Below are 23274 nucleotides of genomic sequence, written 5' to 3'. Positions count from 1 at the left end.
TTAAACCATCAAAAGCATAAAAACAACAATATCCATTTTTAATGCAGGTAGAAGATGACTGTAACACTTCTGATGATAGCAGCAGCTTCTTATGTAGTGCCAAATAGGTCAGGCTTTGCATTCTTAAAAGGAGGTGAGGAGAAGAAACATAACACTGGGCAGGAACCCAGGTCTCACACAATAAGCCATCTAATAGTTTATAATGCCTAATAAGAAATAAAAATCAAGTCAGCTGTGCTGGTCCATGAGAAAAAATAATAATGAAACACCTTGGATAGCTCCTTTAGAGTTCTGACTAGTTCTGACTGAAACCCGGAGCAGATTTACCGCCCATTGACATGGGAGCCACCAGCTGACACTGCATTTTTCCCACTTGGCCTTTTGATTGTCCAGTTCAAAGAGCCGTTAGTCAGCTGAGTGGTAGCATGGCAATCAGGCAGGCATTTGCCTGTTTTCCCTGGACAAAGGGAATGAATGTAACCAAGGAGGGGGAAAGTACATTCTATCATTCCTTTGTCTGCATCATTCTTCGCAGGTCCCAGGCCTTGCCTTCTAGAACAAAATGAATTCTTAAGCCAAGGTGTCTAGATAATGCCAAATAAGTCCATAGTGCACACTGCACAAGCCAGAGAGCTAGCGCATCTGGAGCTCCTTTGACACAGTACGAATCAGGAATTGTGGTTTGAAATAAATTCTAGGTTGTTAAATCAGGCTGAAGTTGGCTTGTTTAGCAATTGACTAGAGTTTATTTTAAACCACGATACCTGGTTTGTACATAATGACAAGGCAGGAATCAGGGAAAGTGAATGGTTTATTCCTCCTTTCAACCCTGTTTCGCTCAGGCTCACAGAGGCTCATGAACATAATACTACATCATGAGTATAGCTTTATGTGCAAATGAGGATAGAGTGTAAATAGTATCAGCCTGACTCCAAACTGACATTTCAATGCAAGGCTTCAGTAAAGGTCTGATTTCTTATAGTAGAGTTGCTATTTAGTACTTGCAGCATATACCACAAGAGGTCACTGTGCACCAGAATAGCTCAGGCTTTTAGCTGCTACAGGTCCGCAAGTCCTTGGAGTATAGAGTTTCTGTGGTATACAAACAGAACTGAAACTGAGACAAGTTGACGCAAGTTAATTGAGAGCGACTGGCAGGCAAATTAGATGTCATCCTCTGCTTTTCTAAGAATCATTCGAATGCAACCTTTTGAAAGAAGCTGCTAGGTAATAAATTGCTTCCAACTTAGGAAAATGAGTTTTAACCTCTTACAATGATCCAAGCTAATTGTCTTTATGTTAGAAGACATGAAGCTGTGGAGCTTTAAAAATGTAAGAGACCTTTCATCAGTATTAATTAAGATCCTGTTAATCAGTACCGAAATGTTTAGAATGATGTCATTGTAGAAGGTTTGCAAGGGCTTTTGTTCACACTCACCTTTGCGGAGGGTGGATTGAAAACTATCCTTTGCAATCAGAGGAAAGAAGGAAACTTAGCCCAGATTTATGGTTAATCAGTACAAGTGCTTATCTGACTAAAATCTTTTGTTTAGTCTTACATGCCCAGTGCATTCTAAATTTGACATAGGCTCATGATCTATTTCATACAAATAACTGATATTTTATGGCAAAATGTCCATCATCATTAAAATGTCTCATTTGCTGTTGAAGGAAATGGCCGAGACGTAGCATTAATATTGTAAACAAATTAAGCCAATTTCTATCATCCAAGCTGGTTTATTTCTCCAGCATTCATTTATTTCACAAATTTGTGCCCTGACTTTCAACAAAAGCTCCCAAGGTGGCTTACAATTAAAATAAAATAAAGACAATGTTTTTCAATCCACTAGACATTAATTTTAAATTATTAAACATAAAACAAAAGGCAGAACCTTAATTTAGTCAAATTCCATCAGCCTACAGCCCAGAGACCTGGCAAAATCAAAATATGGTTATTTGTACCTCAATTCTTAAGTAGTGAGTTTTCAGGGATTCCAGCACTTACTTATGGTTCTGTTTCCACTGATTGAGGTTGTTGGACTTTTGCAACATTTTCATTTATTCACAAATATACAAGTTGAGCATAAGGTGGAGGGTCACAGCCTTAACTCCAGCAGAGGTTCCAAAGTCCAGTGATTCCCCATCAGATTTCCAGGGGAACACAGCCAACCCCCCTAATGCTCTTACAGAGCTCACACTCAGCCCTCTGATTAAATCTCTCTCCCCACCTACAAAACCCACCTGCCAACTTTTTCATTGACATACAGCTTGATGACCTCAACCCCAGACTGAGGAGAACCTGAAAGAAGCAAGACATGCCCACTTCTAGAAGGAGTCCTTGGCCATTTCCTTAGTGTTTGTTAAAGCTAGTCCCCTTAACAAAAGGAAGGGCTTTTTGCCACCATTATACCTAACAAAGCCAGACTTGCTTCGCAGATTTGATCATTTAAGCAGCCCTTCTGTTGTCTATTCAAGCCTTACAAATATAGAATTATAGAGTTGGAAGGGTCCCTGTGAGGTCAATTAGACCAACCAAGCATATAACAACATTTTCGATCACTTTTAAATGGCCCAATAGTGCAGATATGGCAACCTTCCATCACTAGGGGATTCCACAAATGGGGGTCCACTGCTGAAAGAAGCCATTGCTCTAGTACTAATCAATCTTGCCTCAGACGTTAGAGGCACCTGAAGAAGGAAGTTTAATAGGTCCTTTTTTTTTTTTTTTTTTTTGAATAGCAGAGTTGGAAGGGGCCTACAAGGCCATCGAGTCCAACCCCCTGCTCAATGCAGGAATCCACCCTAAAGCATCCCTGACAGATGGTTGTCCAGCTGCCTCTTGAATGCCTCTAGTGTGGGAGAGCCCACAACCTCCCTAGGTAACTGATTCCATTGTCACACTGCTCTAACAGTCAGGAAGTTTTTCCTGATGTCCGGCTTCCTTTAACTTGAGCCCGTTATTCCATGTCCTGCACTCTGGGAGGATCGAGAAGAGATCCTGGCCCTCCTCTGTGTGACAACCTTTTAAGTATTTGAAGAGTGCTATCATGTCTCCCCTCAATCTTCTCTTCTCCAGGCTAAACATGCCCAGTTCTTCCAGTCTCTCTCCAGAGGGCTTTGTTTCTAGACCCCTGATCATCCTGGTTGCCCTCCTCTGAACACGCTCCAGCTTGTCTGCATCCTTCTTGAATTGTGGAGCCCAGAACTGGATACAATACTCTAAATGAGGCAACAGTACCCATGATTGGCCATTCAGCTCCTCTCGGGAGGGTCTTGCATCAACGGGCCATAGCTCAGTGTGATAGAGCATGCAGAAGGTCCCAGGTTTGATCCCCGGCTTCTCCAAGTAGGGTGAGGAAAAGAATCTCACCTGAAATCCTGGAGAGACACTGCCAGTCAGTGTTTATTTATTCGTTTATTTATTATATTTATATCTTGCCTTTTTTCCTCCAAAGAACCCAAGGCGGCATACATAATCCTCCTCCCCTCCTTGTTATCCTCACAACAACAATCCTGTGAGGTAGGTTGGGCTGAGAGTCTGTGACTGGCCCAAAGTCACCCAGTGGGTTTCCATGGCCAAGTGGGGACTAGAACCCAGATCTCTCGACTCCCAGTCCAACATCTTAGCCACTACACCACTGTGCTAGATGGACCAAAGTTCTGACTTAGTATAAGGTGGCTTCCTATGTTCCTATTGGGAAAAGGTACCTGGTTCTAGACTGCCCTATTCCATCCACTCTTTTATTGTAGCTAAAGCAGCTTGCCTTTCCATGCAGTAAATACTCAGGAGTGGGAGTTGCACAGGTAAAAAGCAGAGTTAGGTGGGGGGTTTTCCGCTTGCCAAGCACCTGATGCTGCTTTTGCTCTGGCAGCTGATCTATAGAATGAGCCAGTAAAGCCGCTTAAATCCTAATACGTCAGCTTAAAAGGGCTCTGGATCAGGCTGTTCCTTAGCTAGTTAGTAACTATTTACTGAAAGCTTTGAGTGCTGGCAGTAAATCCTGCCAAAAGGTACTTAATATATTCCTTTTTCAAGTTGGACCTCAAGTGAAAGCTGCTTAAGTCAGAGCGTTTGGTGAAATAGATAGGAAAGGAATCCAGCCAAAGTGACGGTGTAGTAAAACTGACCTGGTTGAGCTCTTGCAATGCTTCCAGACAGATGACTCCTACGGCTACCAGTCAAAATACATTGTCAAGCAATTCTGTCTTCCTCTCCTTAATGGATTGCCTGTTGTAAGTAAAAAGATGGAAGAAGTGATGGGAAAACACAGGAGGGCTACAAATGCAAGACGAAGATGTCTGCATCCCCTGTAAAATTCAGAGGATGAGGCAAGGCAATTTCTCTGTCATGGTTTCACTCACTGGCATCAACTCCTATAGACCATTGGTGATACACAGCAAGTGTGGCATTGGTTGGTTTAATAACATTTGTGCAGTATTCTATCGTACCCATGTGCCAATACGAGCAGCCACTTGTGCAAAGGTGATTTTGTGCTTCTGCAAGCAATCTGAAATGAGTGGAAACACACATTTCCAGAACAGGGCAGATTATAAGAACATAAGAAGAGCCATGCCAACCAGATGCCCACAGGAAACTACAAGCAAGACATGAGTGCAACAGCACCCTCCCATCCCTGTTCCCCAGCAAAAGGTATACATAGGCCATAGCTAGACCTAAGGTTTATCCCTGGATCATCCAGGGGTCAAACCTGTTCACCTAGGTTCCACACAGGGGATCCAGTGCTCAGGCAGGGGCGAACCCTGGATGATCCCAGGATAAACCTTAGGTCTAGCTGTGGCCATAGGCTTACTGCCTCTGATACTAGAGGTAGCATAGAGGCATCAGCACTAAAAGCCCTTGATAGGTCAGCAAAGCTTGCAGAAGGGAGCTTCAATGTCTTGTCCCAATCTGGAAATGAGCATTTCCACTCATTTCCAGAGTAACTTTTAGAACCACCAAATCCTTGTTGTGTCAGCATCTGCTCCTGCTGGTGCAAAAGGAGCAGTGGGCGTGCAGCAGCAGTATAGGATACTGCCCTTTGTGTGCTATAATTTTCTGTCTACTATAAAGCTGAACAATTAAAAGGAGTATTCTTTGCGTGCACAAAGAGATCTCAAATAACATGGGTTCAAACATAAGCCATTTTTATTTTCTAGAAAAGTTTCAGAGAAGAAACCCCCTGACAGAAATTTGGAGACAATGAGTCACAGTGGAAAGGATAATTATGGCTACAGTCCAGAGGAACAAAAGCATGCTGAGGAAATGACAAGTATGTAAAATTTGTATGAAAAAAATGTATATGCATATATTACTTCATATATACATTTTAAATTCTACCCTGGAGCATGTTGATGGCTAGAAAATAGACTGAATATTAGAATAAAATGAGTGAAGAGATGAGGACTGATTTTGCCTGTGCATATGGCAGTAAGTAAGAACATAAGAAGAGCCATGCTGGATTAGACCAAGGGTCCATCCAGTCCAGCACTCTGTTCCCACAGTGGCCAACCAGCTGTCAACCAGGGACCCACAAGCACCCTCCCACTTATGTTCCCCATCAACTGGCGCATATAGGCCTACTGACTCTGATACTGGAGATAGCACACAACCATCAGGGTTCACAGCCATTGATAGCCTTTGCCTCCAGGAATTTATCCAGCACCCTTTTAAAGCCATCCAAATTGGTGGTCATCACTACATCTTGTGGTAGTGAGTTCCAGAATTTAACTATGCGCTGTGTGAAGAAGTAATTCCTTTTATTTGACCTGAATCTACCACCAATCAGCTTCATGGGATGACCCTGGGTTCTAGTATTTTGTGAGAGGGAGAAAAATGCCGCCCTTTCCACATTCTCCACACCATGCAGAATTTTGTGCACCTCTGTCTGTGAAGGCTGAAATCTGTGAACAGCTTCCTCCTGAAGTTTCAGTTGAGGGCGGCTTTAGGCCTGCATTTACACATGTAAGCCCATATTTGTTTGTGCCCATTTTCTCCATGCAGACAAATTAATTTCCTAGGCCTGTGCTTCTGGTCATTTCTAGTAACGTGTTTATGGATAACATGCTACGGCTAAATGTTAGTGTGGCATATTCAAGTCTAAAGCCTCATACCTAAGAACTTCTTTGGTTTAAGGAGTTTGTGGATGATAGCCATGAATGTCAATAAAGACATCCATCCTAAACAGATATAAATGAGAGTAAGTGCCATTTAAATAAACAGCAGCTTACTTTGTGTATATGTGTGGGCTTTTTGTTTTGTTTTGTTTTGTTTTCCCTTTAAAAAAAGCAGTGTTTTTATTTAATCGCTTTTCATTGGATTTTTTTAAAAACAATGGTGGGCAGCCTAAGTCCATGTACTATACATAGATGTTAAGATAGTCTGGTGTGTGTAGCATAGTCCAAAGATCCTGAATTTATTTTCTGCTTCATGTTGAAACTGTTAAAGTTGATCGTACCATAGCAGCGCTGAAGCAGCACCTGGTCCTATCGCAGGAGAGGTGAGCACAGTTGTCTCACTTTGCCGCACTTGGCTTCCTGGAGCGTCAATTATTTTAACTACTCTCTTTACTCTGCCATCCAGAGTATTTGATCTAGCATTTGATCCAGTCAAATGCTAGGCATCCTCAGCGGCTCTTTGCGTCCTTCAATTCTCTTCTGAAGCCTAATCCGCCATCTCTCCCCGCCTCTCTGTCTGCTAACAACTTTGCCTCTTTTTTCAATGCTAAAATCCAAACTATCCGCTCTGATCTGGCCAGCTCTGCTCCTCTTCCAGTTCCTGTTCCTCATCTGTCAGCTCCTCCTGCAAATTTCTCTGCGTTTCCTTCGGTCTCTGCGGATGAACTGTCTACAATACTGCGCTCTTCGAAGCCTTCCACTTGTTCTCGTGATCCGATTCCTTCTCGCGTCTTTATTAATCTTATTCCTGCTATCCTCCCTTCCTTGCTACATATTATTAATCTTTCTCTGTCCTCTGGTTCATTTCCTTCTGCTTTTAAACATGCTACAGTCTCTCCCATTCTCAAGAAACCTACTCTTGATAGGCTATCTCTGTCTAACTACCGACCTGTCTCTTTGTTGCCGTTTGTTTCAAAGATCCTGGAGCGTGCGGTCTACTCTCGCTGTCTTGACTTTCTTTCTAGTAACTCTGCTTTGGATCCATTTCAATCTGGATTCCGTCCTCTGCATTCCACCGAAACAGCCCTTACTAAGATCACCAATGATCTCCTTACTGCCAAGTCTAAAGGCCATTATTCCGTTCTTATTCTCCTTGATCTAACTGCAGCCTTTGACACGGTTGATCATGATCTTCTCTTAGATTCCCTTCATGACCTTGGATTTTGTGGCTCTGTCTATAACTGGTTTACCTCCTATCTAGCGGGTCGCTCTTTCAGCGTGTTGACTAATGGCAGCTCGTCTTCCTCCTTTCCCCTTTCAGTAGGGGTTCCGCAAGGCTCGGTGCTTGGCCCGTTGTTGTTTTCCTTATACATGTTGCCCTTGGGCAAGCTTATTCAATCTCATGGTCTCCAATATCATCTGTACGCCGATGATACACAACTATATCTGTCATCTCCGGAACTTTCTCCTGATGTTCACGATCGTATCTCGGCATGTCTTTCAGATATCTCAGCTTGGCTGCTTCATCGTCGCTTGAAGCTTAACATGGCAAAGACTGAATTGCTTGTTTTTCCTCCTAAACCTTCTCCTCATCTCTCATTCTCTCTTACTGTCAATGATGTTACGCTTACTCCGGTCAAGGAAGCTCGTAGCCTTGGCTTTATCTTCGACTCCTCGCTCTCCTTTATTCCTCATATTGAGGCAGTAGCTAAATCTTGTCGATTTTTCCTGTATAATATTGCCAGGATTCGATCATTTTTGTCTGTCTCTTCTGCCAAGACGCTTGTTCATGCACTGGTTATTTCACGGTTGGACTACTGCAACCTTCTTCTCTCTGGCCTTCCTTCTTCTCACATCAGCCCGTTGGTTTCTGTTCACCACTCTGCCGCAAAGATCATCTTCTTAGCACGCCGCTCCGACCATGTTACTCCGCTTCTGAAATCTCTTCATTGGCTTCCAATTCACTTCAGAATCCAATATAAACTTCTCCTGTTAACCTTCAAAGCTTTTCACGGTCTAGCTCCTTCCTATCTCTCCTCTCTCATCTCACACTATTGCCCCGCTCGTGCTCTTCGCTCCTCTGATGCCATGTTTCTCGCCTGCCCAAGGGCCTCTACTTCCCTTGCTCGGCTTCGTCCATTTTCGTCTGCTGCCCCTTACGCCTGGAACGCTCTTCCAGAACATTTGAGAACTACAAGTTCAACCACAGCTTTTAAAGCTCAACTAAAAACTTTTCTTTTTCCTAAAGCTTTTAAAACTTGATGTTGTGCAGACTTCTACTGTTACTTTCTACTGTTAGTTTTTCCCTACCCTGTGCCTGCTTACCCTTCCCTGTACCTGTTGGCATTCTCTTCCCCTCCTTATTGTTTTACTATGATTTTATTAGATTGTAAGCCTATGCGGCAGAGTCTTGCTATTTACTGTTTTACTCTGTACAGCACCATGTACATTGATGGTGCTATATAAATAAATAATAATAATAATAATAATAATCTCATTGAAATTACAGTGGCAGCCAGTGAGATCATTCATTGGCAGGAACTGCAGGGCCATCGAGGGAGGACGGCTTGTCCTTACCAGAAGTGCTGAAGAGGTGACAGCGCAGGCCATGGGAAGGACCCAGCGGTGTCCATGAGCTACCTCTAGTGACTTTGTACTAGCATAAACTTATTTATTTATTTATTTCATTTCATTTCTATACCACCCAATGGCCGGAGCTCTCTGAGTGGTTCACAACCATTGAAACCACAACATACAGCATAACATGCAAAACAAAATTTAAAAGTTTAAAACTACAGCATAAAAGCAAAACCTCGCAGCAGTGAAGAGATTTCAAATACAATAACAGAATTAAAACAGCAAAAGTAAAAGACTAAAATGCCTGGGAAAATAAGAAGGTCTTCATCTGGTGCTAAAAAGAGTACAACATAAAAGCCAGGTGAGCTGCTCCGGGAATCTCATTCCATAGCCAGGGTGTCACAGCAGAAAAGGCCTCTTCCTGGTAGTCACCCACCTCAATTCCTTTGGCAGGCTCCCTGAGAAGGACCGCTAAAGACAATATTAGGGTCCAGGCAGGTACATATGAGAGGAGACGATCCTTCAGTCCTAATGCTTGCGCAGTGTTAATAGTGCTAGCACACAGACACCATTGGGTCTTTCAGACAGTGTGGAAGCTGACTGGTTAGCTAGATTTGAGTGAGGTGTGGACTGCTGAAGTCACAGAGGCTCTCCCACACTAGAGGCCTTCAAGAGGCAGCTGGACAAGCATCTGTCAGGGATGCTTTAGGGTGGATTCCTGCATTGAGCAGGGGGTTGGACTCGATGGCCTTGTAGGCCCCTTCCAACTCTGCGATTCTATGATTCTATGATAGCCAGGTAGTAACCATGTGTTTGCGCAGTGCCTGCTGAGATACGTACTGCCTCCATTGATGCCTCCGAGCCATTTCTTGGCTTTCCTTTTTCTGTTCCAATTGCCCTGTGTCAGCAGCGTGTGGTTCATGCCAGAAAATCACCTCATCAGCTCCTGCTGCCTATACTAGGCAGACAAAAAGCCCTCTGGTTCTCATAATCTAATGTTGCTGCATGGCTGTTAAAATCGACAACTTCACCCTTCTTTTTAAAAGGATGTTTATAGCCGAAGTTGTTGTATGAAAAAGAACTTCAGTCGGGGCTAGTTCACAAATGGCCCACACATCAAAGTTTTATGCAGGGAAAAGCACAGAGGTCAAGCTCATATCTCCCCCCCCCCCCCCCGCAATCTGGAATGAAATCTGTCATGATGAGCCCACATACCTTTTGCAGTATCCTGAAAATCTGGTGGACACCTGCATTGCATGATCAGGGCCTAGACATACATGTGCAGATCACAATTTTTATGTTATGCTCCATGTGCTTTAGGGGCAAGCTGGTTGTTCACTTTTAAAGTCTCTGCAACTCTCTGCAACAGATTTTCAGGAGCTATAGAGGAGTGCAGGTGGAAAGAGGCATTAGCAAAGGTTGTCTACTCCCCTGCATACCATCAGAAATTCTCTGCTGGAGAGGTCATCCATGGATGGAAGGAGCCCTTCCATCTACAGAATGCAGATCATGGATCCAACCCTTTAGCTCATCTTACAAGCAGGTTATATATGTGAACCAACCCTTTGTGTGACTTAAAAGTCAGAAACATGAAAAGCAAGCCTGAAAAGTATGCTATGATTGTATGCTCAAAAAGACAATCTATGTGCCATTTGTTGGTTCCTTATTACATTGGGCTTCAGTGCAGGACAAGCTGACATCCCTGCTGTAACCAAACCATTTATAAATGTTGCAACCTGCAGTGAATTTGCAGAGAGGTTCATTGGAATATTTGTATGGAGAAGTCTCTGCAAACTTCCTCAGCTTCTTAGTAGAATTTTAACAAGGCATCAGCTAAACTTAGACAAGCAGATTATTCCGTGTTGCGAGAAGCTCTCTCTTCTCTTTACACAAAAGGGACTTCTAATAATACTACATTTTTGGTATTCTGAAATGATTTATATTTCCTTTTATTTCAAACAGTCAATAACAATTATCTTGCGTATATTGTATTCTGTGTTGCAGGAGATCCTACTTGCTTTCCAGCTAACTCTAACATTTATAGTCCGAAACAAGATTTAAAAGTGAGCCCTCCATCAGAGGTAATTGGAAGAGGTGTTGTTGACATTGTGACATATTTCATAAACACATAATAGATGTAAATCATGTTTTCTAAAAGGACAGAAAAATATGTGCAATCATGCATTTTAGTGGAACGATCTTTTTCATGTTGTGGGCATAGCAAAACAGCATTTCTCAAATATATAATTTACATACAAAATTTGCATAAAAGATCCACAATTTCAAAAGAATAAAATGGTATCCTCTTGCCTGCTTGGTCTAAAATTCCACATAGTCTGAGATTTCAGTGAGGCAGCCATTGTGTTTAAGAATTCATTTTGCTTACCTTAAAAGCCAGGTGCATATATCAATTGACAGGCATTTTTTTAAAAAGCAGCTGGGGAAATCTAGAGATTTAATTGACAAAATGGCAGGCAAAGGTGTTTAAGCAAGAGGTTGGTTTTTCTCTCCAACCTACTTTCCTATCCAATGCTGAAGAAAGATATGCGGCTTGGAAAAAATGCACAGCTTGGTTATCCTGATTGGGGGAAATGGCTTGCAGAGAAAGGGTTAATCCTCCTCCTCCTTCCTCCTGCAATCACATATTTAGCCTTCTTCAGCTGATCTTGATTAACATGCACACACACACACACACACACACACACACACACGGAGACTGTAAGACATCTCTGCCATGTAACATCTAGTCTGGTCCAAGCAGTTTGTTACACTGATAGACCTAGGGGGGATCTACACTACTGCTTTTAAAGCGCTTTAAAGCACTTTGAAAATGTTTTGAAACCTGTATATGCAGTGTGTCCTGGGCCCCAACAGTCGTCAAAACTGTTATAAAGCGCTTTAAAGCAGTAGTGTAGATCCCCCCCTAGATTGGTCCAAACAGTTTGTTACACTTTAGACCAAGCAGTCTGTGTGCTGTGACATATGCTAAAAGGAGTGAATACAGTTATGCAAGACACCTGCCTAAGAACCATGTGAAATTGGGAAACATGAAAATAGGTACGGAATCCATGGAGTTAATACTTTGTAAAAGAACGGTTTATATGGAACTTCAGGCCTGCGGCCAACACTTTGACTGGTAAACTCCAACCAGGACAAGTATTGTACACCACAAATGGACCACAGGAAGACCTTCTCCTCCATTCTACGATGCATGCTACCTCTATCATCTGCCTTTCTCCCTCCCTTTTGCCTCCTACCTTCTCACCCATCTCTGCCTGATTGCATTGGCCATTGCACAGCGGAGGAGAGAGATGGCACTCCTCTCCGCTACTGCATACCTCAGAGAATCTGTGAGCTAGATGCCCCTACAACAATGTCCAATCATGCTGAGGTCTCACCAGTGTGACTTTCTCAACCCCTCAAAGGCGTGTGTGTGTGTGTGTGTGTGTGTGTGTGTGTGTGTGTGAGAGAGAGAGAGAGAGAGAGAGAGAGAGAGAGAGAGAGAGAGAGAGAATAAGTAAAGCCTCTGTGTGAACAGGCCTTGCTATGAAAGAACACCATGCTCACTCCTTGGTGGGGACGGTAGAGGACAGAAGGCAGCAACAGTGGCTTCTGCTGTCACATACTCTTTCCAATCTCTCTCACTCTCTTTGCCCATCTCTCTCCTTCTCCTCTGTCCTCTCTCCCTTTCCCTTTATGCATATCCTGTTCATGGGCAGGCTTCTGCCACAAGTGCAATACAATTATTATTATTATTATTATTATTATTATTATTATTATTTATTTATTTATTTATTTATTTATATAGCACCATCAATGTACATGGTGCTGTACAGCGTAAAACAGTAAATAGCAAGACCCTGCCGCATAGGCTTACATTCTACAACACAAGATAGTACAGTTTTAAATTATGCTCTTTGTTCACTTATTTGTAAACTTTGATGTGGTGTCTGGCTAACTAATTATTTACTGGATAGGCAGTAGGTTCACTATGTAAGATCACCGTGCAAAGTTAAGGCTACTGTGTTGGCAAGTGGGAGCAGGAATTGCAATATTTTGTATTTCTTTGGCTTTTGTGTTGGGTTCATACCAAGATTATGGCTCAATTCTGTAATTCTTGAAATTTTAGCTATATATCATAGAATCATAGAACAGTAGAGTTGGAAGGGGCCTAAAAGGCCATTGAGTCCAACCCACTGCTCATATCACAGTTTGCTGTCAGTTTTTTGTTTGAACCAGCTTTCTAAGACCTTTTAGCCTCTGTCACATTCAGTGCCACTGTGAGAACAAACCATAGGACTGAATACACATATATGTTACTCAACATTCACTTCCTTTTCCCCAGGAATCTCTCTTTTCAGCCCTTTTAGGCACCTGGAGGTAGGAATGGGTGAATGAGGGATATTTGAAATTACTAAGATTCTCCAAACTTCGTCTTGCTGCTCATCTCGTCCCAGATTCTGGTTAGGGTCTGTGATCACTGGTTGCTTTGCATAAACGGGGAAATTACACAAATTGAGCAGTGATAATCAAACTGGGAAATTTGCGCAAATCAAATGCGAGCATGTGTCTGGCAATTTGCAAACATTTTTGATGGTCACGTAGTCACGCTCGCATTCAGGGCTTCAAACAGGGTATGCTTGCGTGTTTTGTGAACAAAAACGAAATTCTCATGCATCCTACCTGGAGTTAATTTTGCTTACTTTCTCAGGTACCTGAGAGAAATTCCATAAATTATGTATATTTTCTCATGATATGTAGTAACAGGTTTGGGAACAAACCCCTTGAACCATCAGATCCTAGAAATGTAAACCCCATTTTTCTCCTTTGTTTGGTCTCTGAACAGACCAATCTTCTGATGTTACGCTCCCTCTCAGGATAATACAAGAGGTTAGTTTTCTTTATCATGCTTGTTCTTAGAATATATGTCTTTTTTGGTCTCTTTGGTTTAGAGCTGAGAACAATTGCTGTTGAAAGAACAGATCAAAGTCACCTTAACTGTGGATTATCACTTGATTGAGAGAGTCAGGCAATTGCAGGAACAATAAAGCACCGTGAAGAGTGAGGTAGATCAATTTCATAATGACCTAGTCTGAAAGTTCAGGTGCTTTTACAGGAGGATGGTGTAGGTTACCACGAAGTGCTATTTTGGCAATGCTATAGTTCATCAATGAGTATAAAGAGCTTTCAGAATTTAGTATTTCCCTGTGAGTGTCTCACCTCATCATCAGCAGGGCTGATGGCACTTGCCTATTTAGTCCCTTCCATCAGGACTTTCTTCCCCTGGTCAGGGGTTACCGCAAAAGAGAGCAACAGATTTGACTCTTTGTTGGGAGAGGAAAAAATGGAAAGCGGAAGGTGGAATGTTCTGGAAGGAGGCATAGCTGATAGTCTGAACATTGATCAGGAGCATTCAACACTGCAACGTTTTGTTTCATGTCTGTCCCACTTGTTACAGATGAATGGAACTTATTCAAGAAAATATACAAATGAGCAACATAGTGTTAAATCATGGGATTAAATGAGAAATTATTCACAGGCAGCCCTGTTTTTTTCTTGGTTTTCCTGGCCAATGGCTGTTTTATTTTGTTCTTCTGGAGCTGAAAAGTACTACGACAGAGTTATAACTCCCCAAACTCCTGGAAAATACTAGGGTGAAGAAGACTATAGCACTGACTTAATGTTGTTTGAACAGAAGAATAGGAGAAAAGATCTGGGGTCTAGTCTTCCCTGAAAGATTCTGGGATTAAGAATTCATCATTCTGTCTTCCTACCACAAAGCTTCTCCTCCCAAGATGAGACAGAAGAAGTGCTGAAGAGACCGTATCCTATTTATGAAAAAAGACAATGGAATGCAAAGGCTCATGTGTCCACCGTACCATCCCTGAAAAATGGAATAAAGAATTCAACTCTCTCAGCCTCGTTGATGCTCTAAGAAGCCATTATGAAGACACAGGAGATGCTCTGGAGGCTTTAGAAAAGTAGATTTAATTTGAGGACAGAATTTCATATCAGTATTATACTTATCTATAGTAAGGCTAGAATAAATGGAAATAACATACCCACTGAAAGTGATTACCATGTGACTGAAAGTGCCAGCACTTTTTCAGTGAAAAAATGTCTTTTTTTTAGTATGGAAAGTAACTATTCCTCAAAACAGTGTGATATCACCGAAGCAAAGCTATTATAATCATATGCTGAAAGCTTCAATATATAATATTGTATTGTAGTGGTAACCTAAAAATGTTCTGAGTTCTCAGGACCATAGGGATCTTTTTTATTACTTTGGCCTTAATTTCTCATCCACTTGTGGATGCAAGCCAAGAAGTATTGGGTATCTACCGCCGATAACGCAGCTTGTACACTTACTGTATCATGCTTTGCTTCCTTTTCTTGCACAGATCTCATCACAGTTTTCTAGTTCATCACAGTCTCTTCAACGTATCTCCCCTGTCCTGTCCTTGGATCACGTTAATCAATGTTCACAAAAAGGCACAACACAGCAATCCAGGAGGGTCCTATTCAGGATTGCCTCCTCCAGAATTCACAAATCCAGGGCTCGTCAGCAACTATATAGTTCAAAGCGGCACCCTCACATTCAGCAATCTGATGGCAAACATCACTACACCAGCAAGCTGTATCCCCAAAGGCAGCAATCCATTGGTCAGCGTGCATACACTGGGAGGCTAGCTCACCAACCTGAGCAACCAAAGGCTCAAGATCCTCAACGCCCCGTCCATCAAAACAGAAAGCAGCATATGTATTCCAGAATGCAACAAAAGAAGAGTCACCATCAACAAATCCGGGCCCAGTCGCAAGAAGAGAAGGTCCAAACATTCCAGAGAAAGCTCATTTATTCCCGCCCCAAGACAAGAGCCCTCAGAGCTCAGCCTCCTTCATAAAGAAATCATCATCATCATCACATCAGTCACTGGCATCACCTCAAAAAAAAAAAAACTATACAGAAAACCTTCAGAAACTGGGCGTACCAAAATACATCCATACCAACATCCAGAAAGCAGTCATACTTAAAACACGTTTAATAGTCAGGGAATTCCTGAGTCAGTAAAGGACAGCATGACTTGGCAAAGCCTGTCATGTCCATCTAGAAAAACTTTCATGAGTGAGAAAGGAGAGATAATAATAGTAATAATGCAATCACCAGGAACAAGCAGGCCCAACGGACTGTGCAGAAACCTTACAAATACGAGCTTGCCGCAAGACATTTTGACCAACGATCCCTCATTGAAGTGACTCACACACGTGGCATTGTTTCTCATGGATTATTTAATCCAAAATAAACTGCAGTGCCCAGGGCACCAATTTGCAAATCTAACCCGTACTTGGGGTTTGTTGTGTTGTCCAAACCTGGCAAACATGGGTTATGCGAGGGTTAAACAACCCTCGCATAACCCATTCTCGGTAGGTTTGCATGACACAACAACCTCCAAGTGGGAGCTGGATATACAAAATAGGGGCTGCATGTGCCCCACATTTACCAAAGCCTCACCATGGATTAAATAACCCACGGTGAGCTGTTGTGTCATGTGAATTGGCCCAGTGTATATGATAGTATGTGAGCTGCTTATTCTTTTTATCATGAACAGATGAGATATGATTCTTTATTTTCTCCTTTGATAAATGATCTCGTTCGTATGAATCATAGTAATGTTATGCTTTTTCTGACTTTTTTTTAATTAAAAAGAGTCACATTTGTAACAGTAAAATTTGTGCTGGCTTATTAAAATGTTTACCTCATATTCACCATGGGAGGTAGAACATGAGATTTCCAAGACTCAGAGAAATTAGTGGAAAGATTTCTATTGAATTTCATCAGCCTGTCCTTTCTCTCAAGAATCTTAAGAGAGCCTAGCAGCAGGAGCAGCCATAACATTTGGAAACATTCTCTAAAGCAGAGATGTCATTTATGTGATTACTGATGTAGGAACCAGGAATTCTAAAGTTATTGCTCTTCTTCTTCTTCTTCTTCTTCTTCTTCTTCTTCTTCTTCTTCTTCTTCTTCTTCTTCTTCTTCTTCTGAGAGAGAGAGAGAGAGAGAGAGAGAGAGAGGAATATAAACTGATCCATACTGCCTCAGAGTCTGCTCCAGTTAGAATGTCCTCTCCCCACACAGGTGAACACAAGGGGAGAGAATGGTCTCAGGATGTGGGAAATGATTTGATTGATGAAAAGCTTTTCATGATAAAATTGTTTACAGCACCCTGAGACCATTCTCTCCCTTTGTGTTCACCTTGGATGCTCACCCACCTTGCACCCCTCTCCCCGCACAGGGCCATAACCACCAACGGCTCTGTGGGTAGGATCCCAGAAAAGAAAGGCAGGGTGGCACTTAGGCAAATGCCACTTGAGAGCCTGCTCTGGTCAGACTGTCCCCTTCCCCACAAGGCCGTCTCCCACCATTTGCCCTGTGGTGAGGCTCCCAGAAGAGAGAGGTCTGCAGGCAGAGAAACAGGTTTTTCTTACTGCAGACAAAACTAGATTACACATTAGGTGCTCTGAAAAACGCTAATTCCCATTAAGAAATCATGAAACCGTCTCCTTAGACTCTGTCCTTATATCTTAGATCAACAGCAGCCTTGGCTGTTAATAGAGATAACAAATACAACACTTATCCTGCTATTTTCCTGGATTATTTTTATTTGAAATGAGTAACAGTTGACAGAATCTCTGGTTTGCCTCACACTGCTGGAGCATTAGCGTCTGAGGAGCTGCCATCTGGCAAATTAAAAGTTCAGACCTCTGTTCCTAATAACAGATGTGCAGATATCATGCATCTCACTGATGTCATGAGAAGAGTTATGGAATGTTCGCAATAGCTAAAATCCTTGTCTCACCATCTGAAGATCAGTATCTAAAGCTCAGTTTAGTACCAAAAGCATAGCACTTAGCTTTGACATGAAGTGCTGTAAGTTTCATCCTCAACTTCTTCTACAACCTGCAGCTTTCTTTTGTGATGTTGGAGATTAAAAGACATATTTGGGTGTCTGATTTATCAGCCGACCCAATATTAGGATTACTATTTAGTCAAGTTCTTTCTTGCTACATTCTTAAAGACAAATTGATGAATGAAGCTATTGATTTTAACCCTTTCGGAGGGACATTTTGACTTGGTAAAGGGCACTGCAACATGTTTCAAACTGATGGTCTAGCACAGGGGTGAGGAACCTGTGATCCTTTTTAAAAAGAAAAAAAAGAGGCATTCAACCCAAGAAGAAAAGGGGAAAGGATGGGAAAGGATGGGAAAGGGGAAGGAAACAACAGGAAAAGATGAGGAAAGAAGAAAATTAAATGTGGCTCCCCTCTTTTGGGTAAAACTGGGCTTGGATTCGAACAGGTTTTGGAATATTCTTCATTTGAATGCAGCCTGGCCATATCATATTGAAATATTCTGATTCAACCTTAAGAGGACAAAAGGAGGCTCAGGGGTTCATCAGACGAGCGTTTTATCTCATGCTCTCTACTGCCCACTCACGGTTTTTCGTGCGTCCTTTAGATGATGCCATCTGCCTCCTGCATGCTTCCTGCTCTTTTTTGCCTCCTTTCCGTCACAAAATAGACTCCAAAAAATCTGACTTGTTTTTGGGGAAACAAAATGTGCCGCCATTTCCTGCTGTGTGCAGGAAAAGCAGTGTGATAAAAATGGCTCCTAAACGGGCCATGTGGTCTTTGTTTACTTCCTCTTTCTTGTCCGGGAAGAAAGAGGAAGTATTGTGGGGCAGGAGTGGGGATGGAGAAGCAACAGTAGGGAACCGTGATTTTCTGCATCTGACGACACTCTTAGTCCTATCAAGCATAGCAAAGAGTTCAGAAACAGCCCCTATGATGGGTTCAATGTCTTGAGTAAAATTCAAAAGCACCAATATAAAGTTTGATTCAGATGCTTGATTCCTTTTATGAAAGAAGTGGGTTCGGCTATTGTTCACCTACACAAGTAGAAATGGTCTGTAAATTGTCCCCTAGAGACAACCCAGACAGTTACCTTTCATACGTCAGTAAGGGACACATAAATTCCAATATTCCCAAATGATTTAACAGATTGTAGAATAATTAACCAATAGTTTTTGAGAATGTCCTGTGGTATTTCGGTAGTGTTGGCAGCTGTCTACTATTTATTTATTTATTACATTTTTATAACGCCCAATAGCCAAAGCTCTATGGGCGGTTCACAAAAATTAAAACCATTAAGAGCATAAAAAGAAACAACAATTTAAAAACACAAATACAAAATACAACATAAAAAGCACAATCAGGATAAAACCACACAGCAAAAATTGATATAGGTTAAAATATGGAATTTAAACAGCAAAGTTTAAATTTAAGTTAAATTAGGAGTTAAAACACTGAGAAAATAAAAAGGTCTTCAGCTGGCGACGAAAGGAGTTCAGTGTAGGCGCCAGGCAGACCTCTCTGGGGAGCTCATTCTACAACTGGGGTGCCACAGCGGAGAAAGCCCTCCTCCTAGTAGCCACCTGCCTCACTTCCTTTGGCAGGGGCTCACAGAGAAGGACCCCTGTGGATGACCTTAAGGTCCAGGCAGGCACATATGGGAGAAGGCGTTCCTTCAAATAACCTGGTCCCAAACTGTTTAGGTCTTTGAATGTTAGTACCAGCACTTTGAATCGGGCCCGGACCTGGACTGGCGTGATGTGGTCTTGCTGGCCAGTCCCTGTTAGTAAACGGGCTGCCCTGTTTTGTACCAGCTGAAGTTTCTGGACCGTTTTCAAAAGCAGCCCCATGTATTAACGCATTGCAGTAATCCAAACGAGAGGTTATCAGAGCATGGATAACTGTAACTAGGCTATCTGTGTCCAGATAGAACAATATTGGGCACATTTGTTTTCTAACACCTTCATTTATGGCTTGTAAATTTGATAGAGTATATATTATACTGTATAATATTATTAAGATATTGAATAAATGTGAATTACCAAGAATCTACAGATTTGCTGCATGGACTCTTCAGAGACCAGTAACATACAAAATAGATAAGACCGAGCTATTCTTATGTTTAAAAACATATAGAAATCTTCATCATAGGAGGTATAAATATATTAAATAAATAAAATATGTCGCACCATGATCCAATGGGTCAAAGCCCTTATAAGTTGCTGACTATTTATTTATTTAGAGTATTTTTATCCCGCACCTAAGCCAAAAGGCTCTCAGAGCGACTTACAATGTATCAGTAAAGAAGACAGTCCCTACCCTCAGGCTTACATTCTAAAAAAAAAAAGACATGACACACAAGGAAAAGTGGATGGGGAGGGAAGAGGGAGAAAATAAAAAAAGAAATTAAGGAGACTGTTTAGGCTGGTGGGAAGGCCCTGCTCTGTCCTCTCATCTCCCAATGGAGGGGCAAACCAACAGCTCCTTCTTCCCCACAAGGTGAAGACGTTAGCCCTGCGGGGTGGGGGGGTGTCCAACTGAAGCAGGCTCCGATGGTCCCTGCCTGCTCCAGTCTCCCTCGCATCTTCTTCCCCACAGGGTGAAGATGGCAGTTAGCCCTGTGGGGGGGGGGGGGGTTCCAACTGAAGCAGGCTCTGATGGTCCCTGCCTGCTCCAGTCTCCCTCACATCTTCTTCCCCACAGGGTGAAGATGGCAGTTAGCCCTGTGGGGAGGGGGGTCCAACTGAAGCAGGCTCCGATGGTCCCTGCCTGCTCCAGTCTCCCTCACATCTTCTTCCCCACAGGGTGAAGATGGCAGTTAGCCCTGTGGAGGGGGGGGGGGGTTCCAACTGAAGCAGGCTCTGATGGTCCCTGCCTGCTCCAGTCTCCCAAATACAATGTTCTCCAGAATACAATTTATACAAAGGAAATACAATGCTGAGAAATAGTCTCAGTTCGGGAAGAGCAAAAAATCCTGTTCTTGCTAAATTTCCCACTGTGGGCTTTGGTCATTTTCCAAGTACTGAATTTAATTTCCATTGGAACAAAAATGTTTTATTCAGTGATTTTTTTTCCTGCAGCAATAAAGTGAGAATGAGGCCTAGGTTACTGTATATGATTCACCCCTCACTGATTTGAGGACCTTATTATTTAATCTTGGGACACCTACTTTTTGAACAATTTGGCATGAGATAACAGTTTATTCCCATATAAAATGTCTCTTTTTGAATATATAGCAGTCATCTCATATGGCAAATAAATCAATTAAAGAATGACGAAACTGTCAGCACTTTCAGTTATTGTATATGTAAAATGAGCACTTAGCATTAATTGCAGTGGTTGTCTAATGTTATGCCCACTTAGCATTAAACTCAGTGGGACTGACTTCTGAATAAACAGAGGACATGCAAAGGATTTTTTCTTTTGGTTCCAATGGGACTTACAGCACAATCCTAAGAATGTTTACTTGGAAGTAAGTCCCTTTGACGTCAATGAGACTTTCTTGTCTAGTTCAGCCTTCGCTAACCTGGTGACTTCCAACTGTGTTGGACTACAGTTCCCATTGTGGGATTATGGGAACTGTAGTACCCTGATCTAGTAAGTAAGAGTGTTTAAGATGGCGGCATGAGTTGTTACTAACTTCGGCAGGGTCAAGCCTTTGGATTTTTGTAAACAGTCCTACTTATGACACATCTAATGTGAACATGTTTACTAAAATAGTCTTATCTATATCATTTATAGGTCGCTTATCATGGTCATCATGATGGGGTACATGCCTCAAGAACTCCTGCCTATCCAGTCAATCCAAGAAAAATCAGAAATGTGACACATGTATAGGAAAGGTCTCTCTATGGCCTTTGTGTTTTGAGTGCCACATCTTCCAAAGCACTGTTCCTTGTCATTCTTTGCTATTTGGGTTCATCAACCCAATGATCCAGCACTCCTCATGCCATTTTTTCCCATTTTTTAATCTGAGAACCAGCAAGTACCACACCTGGTGTAATTTAGCTAAGAAGCCAAGATTTAGCTAAGAATTTAGCTGTCTATTCCCTCAGAAAAAATGCTACTGACAATAACAACAGAGTGGACTTTCCCCCCTTTTAATATTCATTTTGTATGAGGAAGAATTTTATGACATATTAAACCTTGTGTATCATTACATTATTTGGGTTGGATTCAGACTGAGGTGCTTGCAACTGGGCTGGCAGAATCAGACCTCCCTGCCCTTTCTTCCATATGGTAGCCCCTCCAGCTGATGACAAGGCCATTCAGGGGGCCCTTGTTGAATGAGGTGAACTGTGGTGTGGTGTGGAGGGCCCCCCCTTAAAATCGGGTAGAGGCGCCTTCCATGAGCAGAGCTCTTCCATCAATGGAAGGCAGATTCTCTATCCAACCCATGGTCTGTCCAATTGAAGATTTCTTTTCATAGAAAATATATTTCCAAAGATCAGTCTTGAAACACTTACACTGGAACATCAGACTAATTTTATTTTTAAAATATAAGCATTTGCGACACAGGGGGAATAATATTTGTTATTTCAGCATGCAATAATTTATTTCTGGTTTGCATAGAGTGTTCGAATATGGCAACAAGATCAAAGCTGGCACTTTCAGTGAGATACACGAAAGAAAAAAAAATTGGAGTGGTGGACAGGTAAAAGGGTTATGCAATCAAGCATTATTCTGGAACAGAATCTGTGTTGTATATAGATCTGAGTTATATAGATACTTGTCAATTAAAATGCTTGCTGTTAATAATGCAGATCTAAATGATAATGTGCCAGCAGCACAGCTATCACAAGCTACCATAAACCACAGCTCTGAGGGATAATGTCTATATGATTCCATTTTTATTATTTACTTGGTGTATGCTCACTGTCTCCCTCTTGTTCAATTGTTCATTAAAAACAGTTTCAAGTAACTCTAATGGGAATCAGTGGTCTTACTTCAAAACAACTGAATTTATGATGCATAAAAGTGGATTCCGACAACCACTTGTTTCTGTTGTACAGTGACTGCTGAAGTCTTTGCATAAAATAATAATGATTGTCCATCACACAATGGACTCTACGATCTCTTCATACGACCCAGGTAAAACAAATTTCTCTGCCTGAATTTGTGTGTCTTTCTACATATTTGCAAGAGAGTGGAAAACAGTCTAAGTAAGTCTTGTGGCACCTTAAAACACTAACAAATGTATTGTGACATAAACTTTTGTGGATTAGAATCTACTTCACCAGATGCATTAGATGAAGTGGACTTGAGTCCAAGAAAGCTTAGGTCATAATAGATGCATTAGTCTTCTAAGGTGCTACAAGATTCTCTGTTGTTTTTGCTGCGATAGACGAGCATGGCTATATTTCTGGAAAAGGGTCTAGTTTAAATTGCTACTTTATATTTAGTAAACTGCCCTTGTGTTGATGAACATTATTCCCTGGAACATGGCCAACTCATTAAAATCATATGCCTAATTCAGAATAGAATCAGGTTTCAAGTTTTTGTTTTCAAAAAATGTACATTTCTTTAGAAGTCCCCGTTGAACTTGTGTACAATCCTTTGCTTGCATTCTTTTGGATAATTTCACAAGGATAAGTCCTCCCTGTCTTTCTTTCCTCCCCCACCTGCCTGCATCTATTGTTTTCCACACAGGATTTTGTTACTACTATAGGTCAAATC

General features: G+C 41.9%; 1 protein-coding gene across 4 annotated transcripts in view; it reads left to right on the top strand.

The window, feature by feature from the left end:
• Positions 1-21611, top strand: part of IGSF5 (immunoglobulin superfamily member 5) — a 52045-nt gene extending 30434 nt beyond the window's left edge. For 3 of the 4 annotated variants that reach the window (XM_063126611.1, XM_063126610.1, XM_063126609.1), the window contains 3 exons: positions 5158-5270; positions 10696-10772; positions 15093-15596. In XM_063126611.1, the coding sequence (XP_062982681.1) occupies positions 5158-5270; positions 10696-10772; positions 15093-15593 (691 nt within the window). In that variant the 3' untranslated portion in view covers positions 15594-15596. Of the gene's footprint in view, positions 1-5157; positions 5271-10695; positions 10773-15092; positions 15597-21339 lie in introns of those variants that run through there. The other variant, XM_063126612.1, reaches the window with a different exon arrangement.
• Positions 21612-23274: the final 1663 nt, after the last annotated feature.

The sequence above is a fragment of the Elgaria multicarinata genome, chromosome 5 (genome assembly GCF_023053635.1).
Source record: "Elgaria multicarinata webbii isolate HBS135686 ecotype San Diego chromosome 5, rElgMul1.1.pri, whole genome shotgun sequence".
Lineage (NCBI taxonomy): Eukaryota > Metazoa > Chordata > Lepidosauria > Squamata > Anguidae > Elgaria > Elgaria multicarinata.
This window is presented reverse-complemented; position numbering and strand designations above follow the sequence as displayed.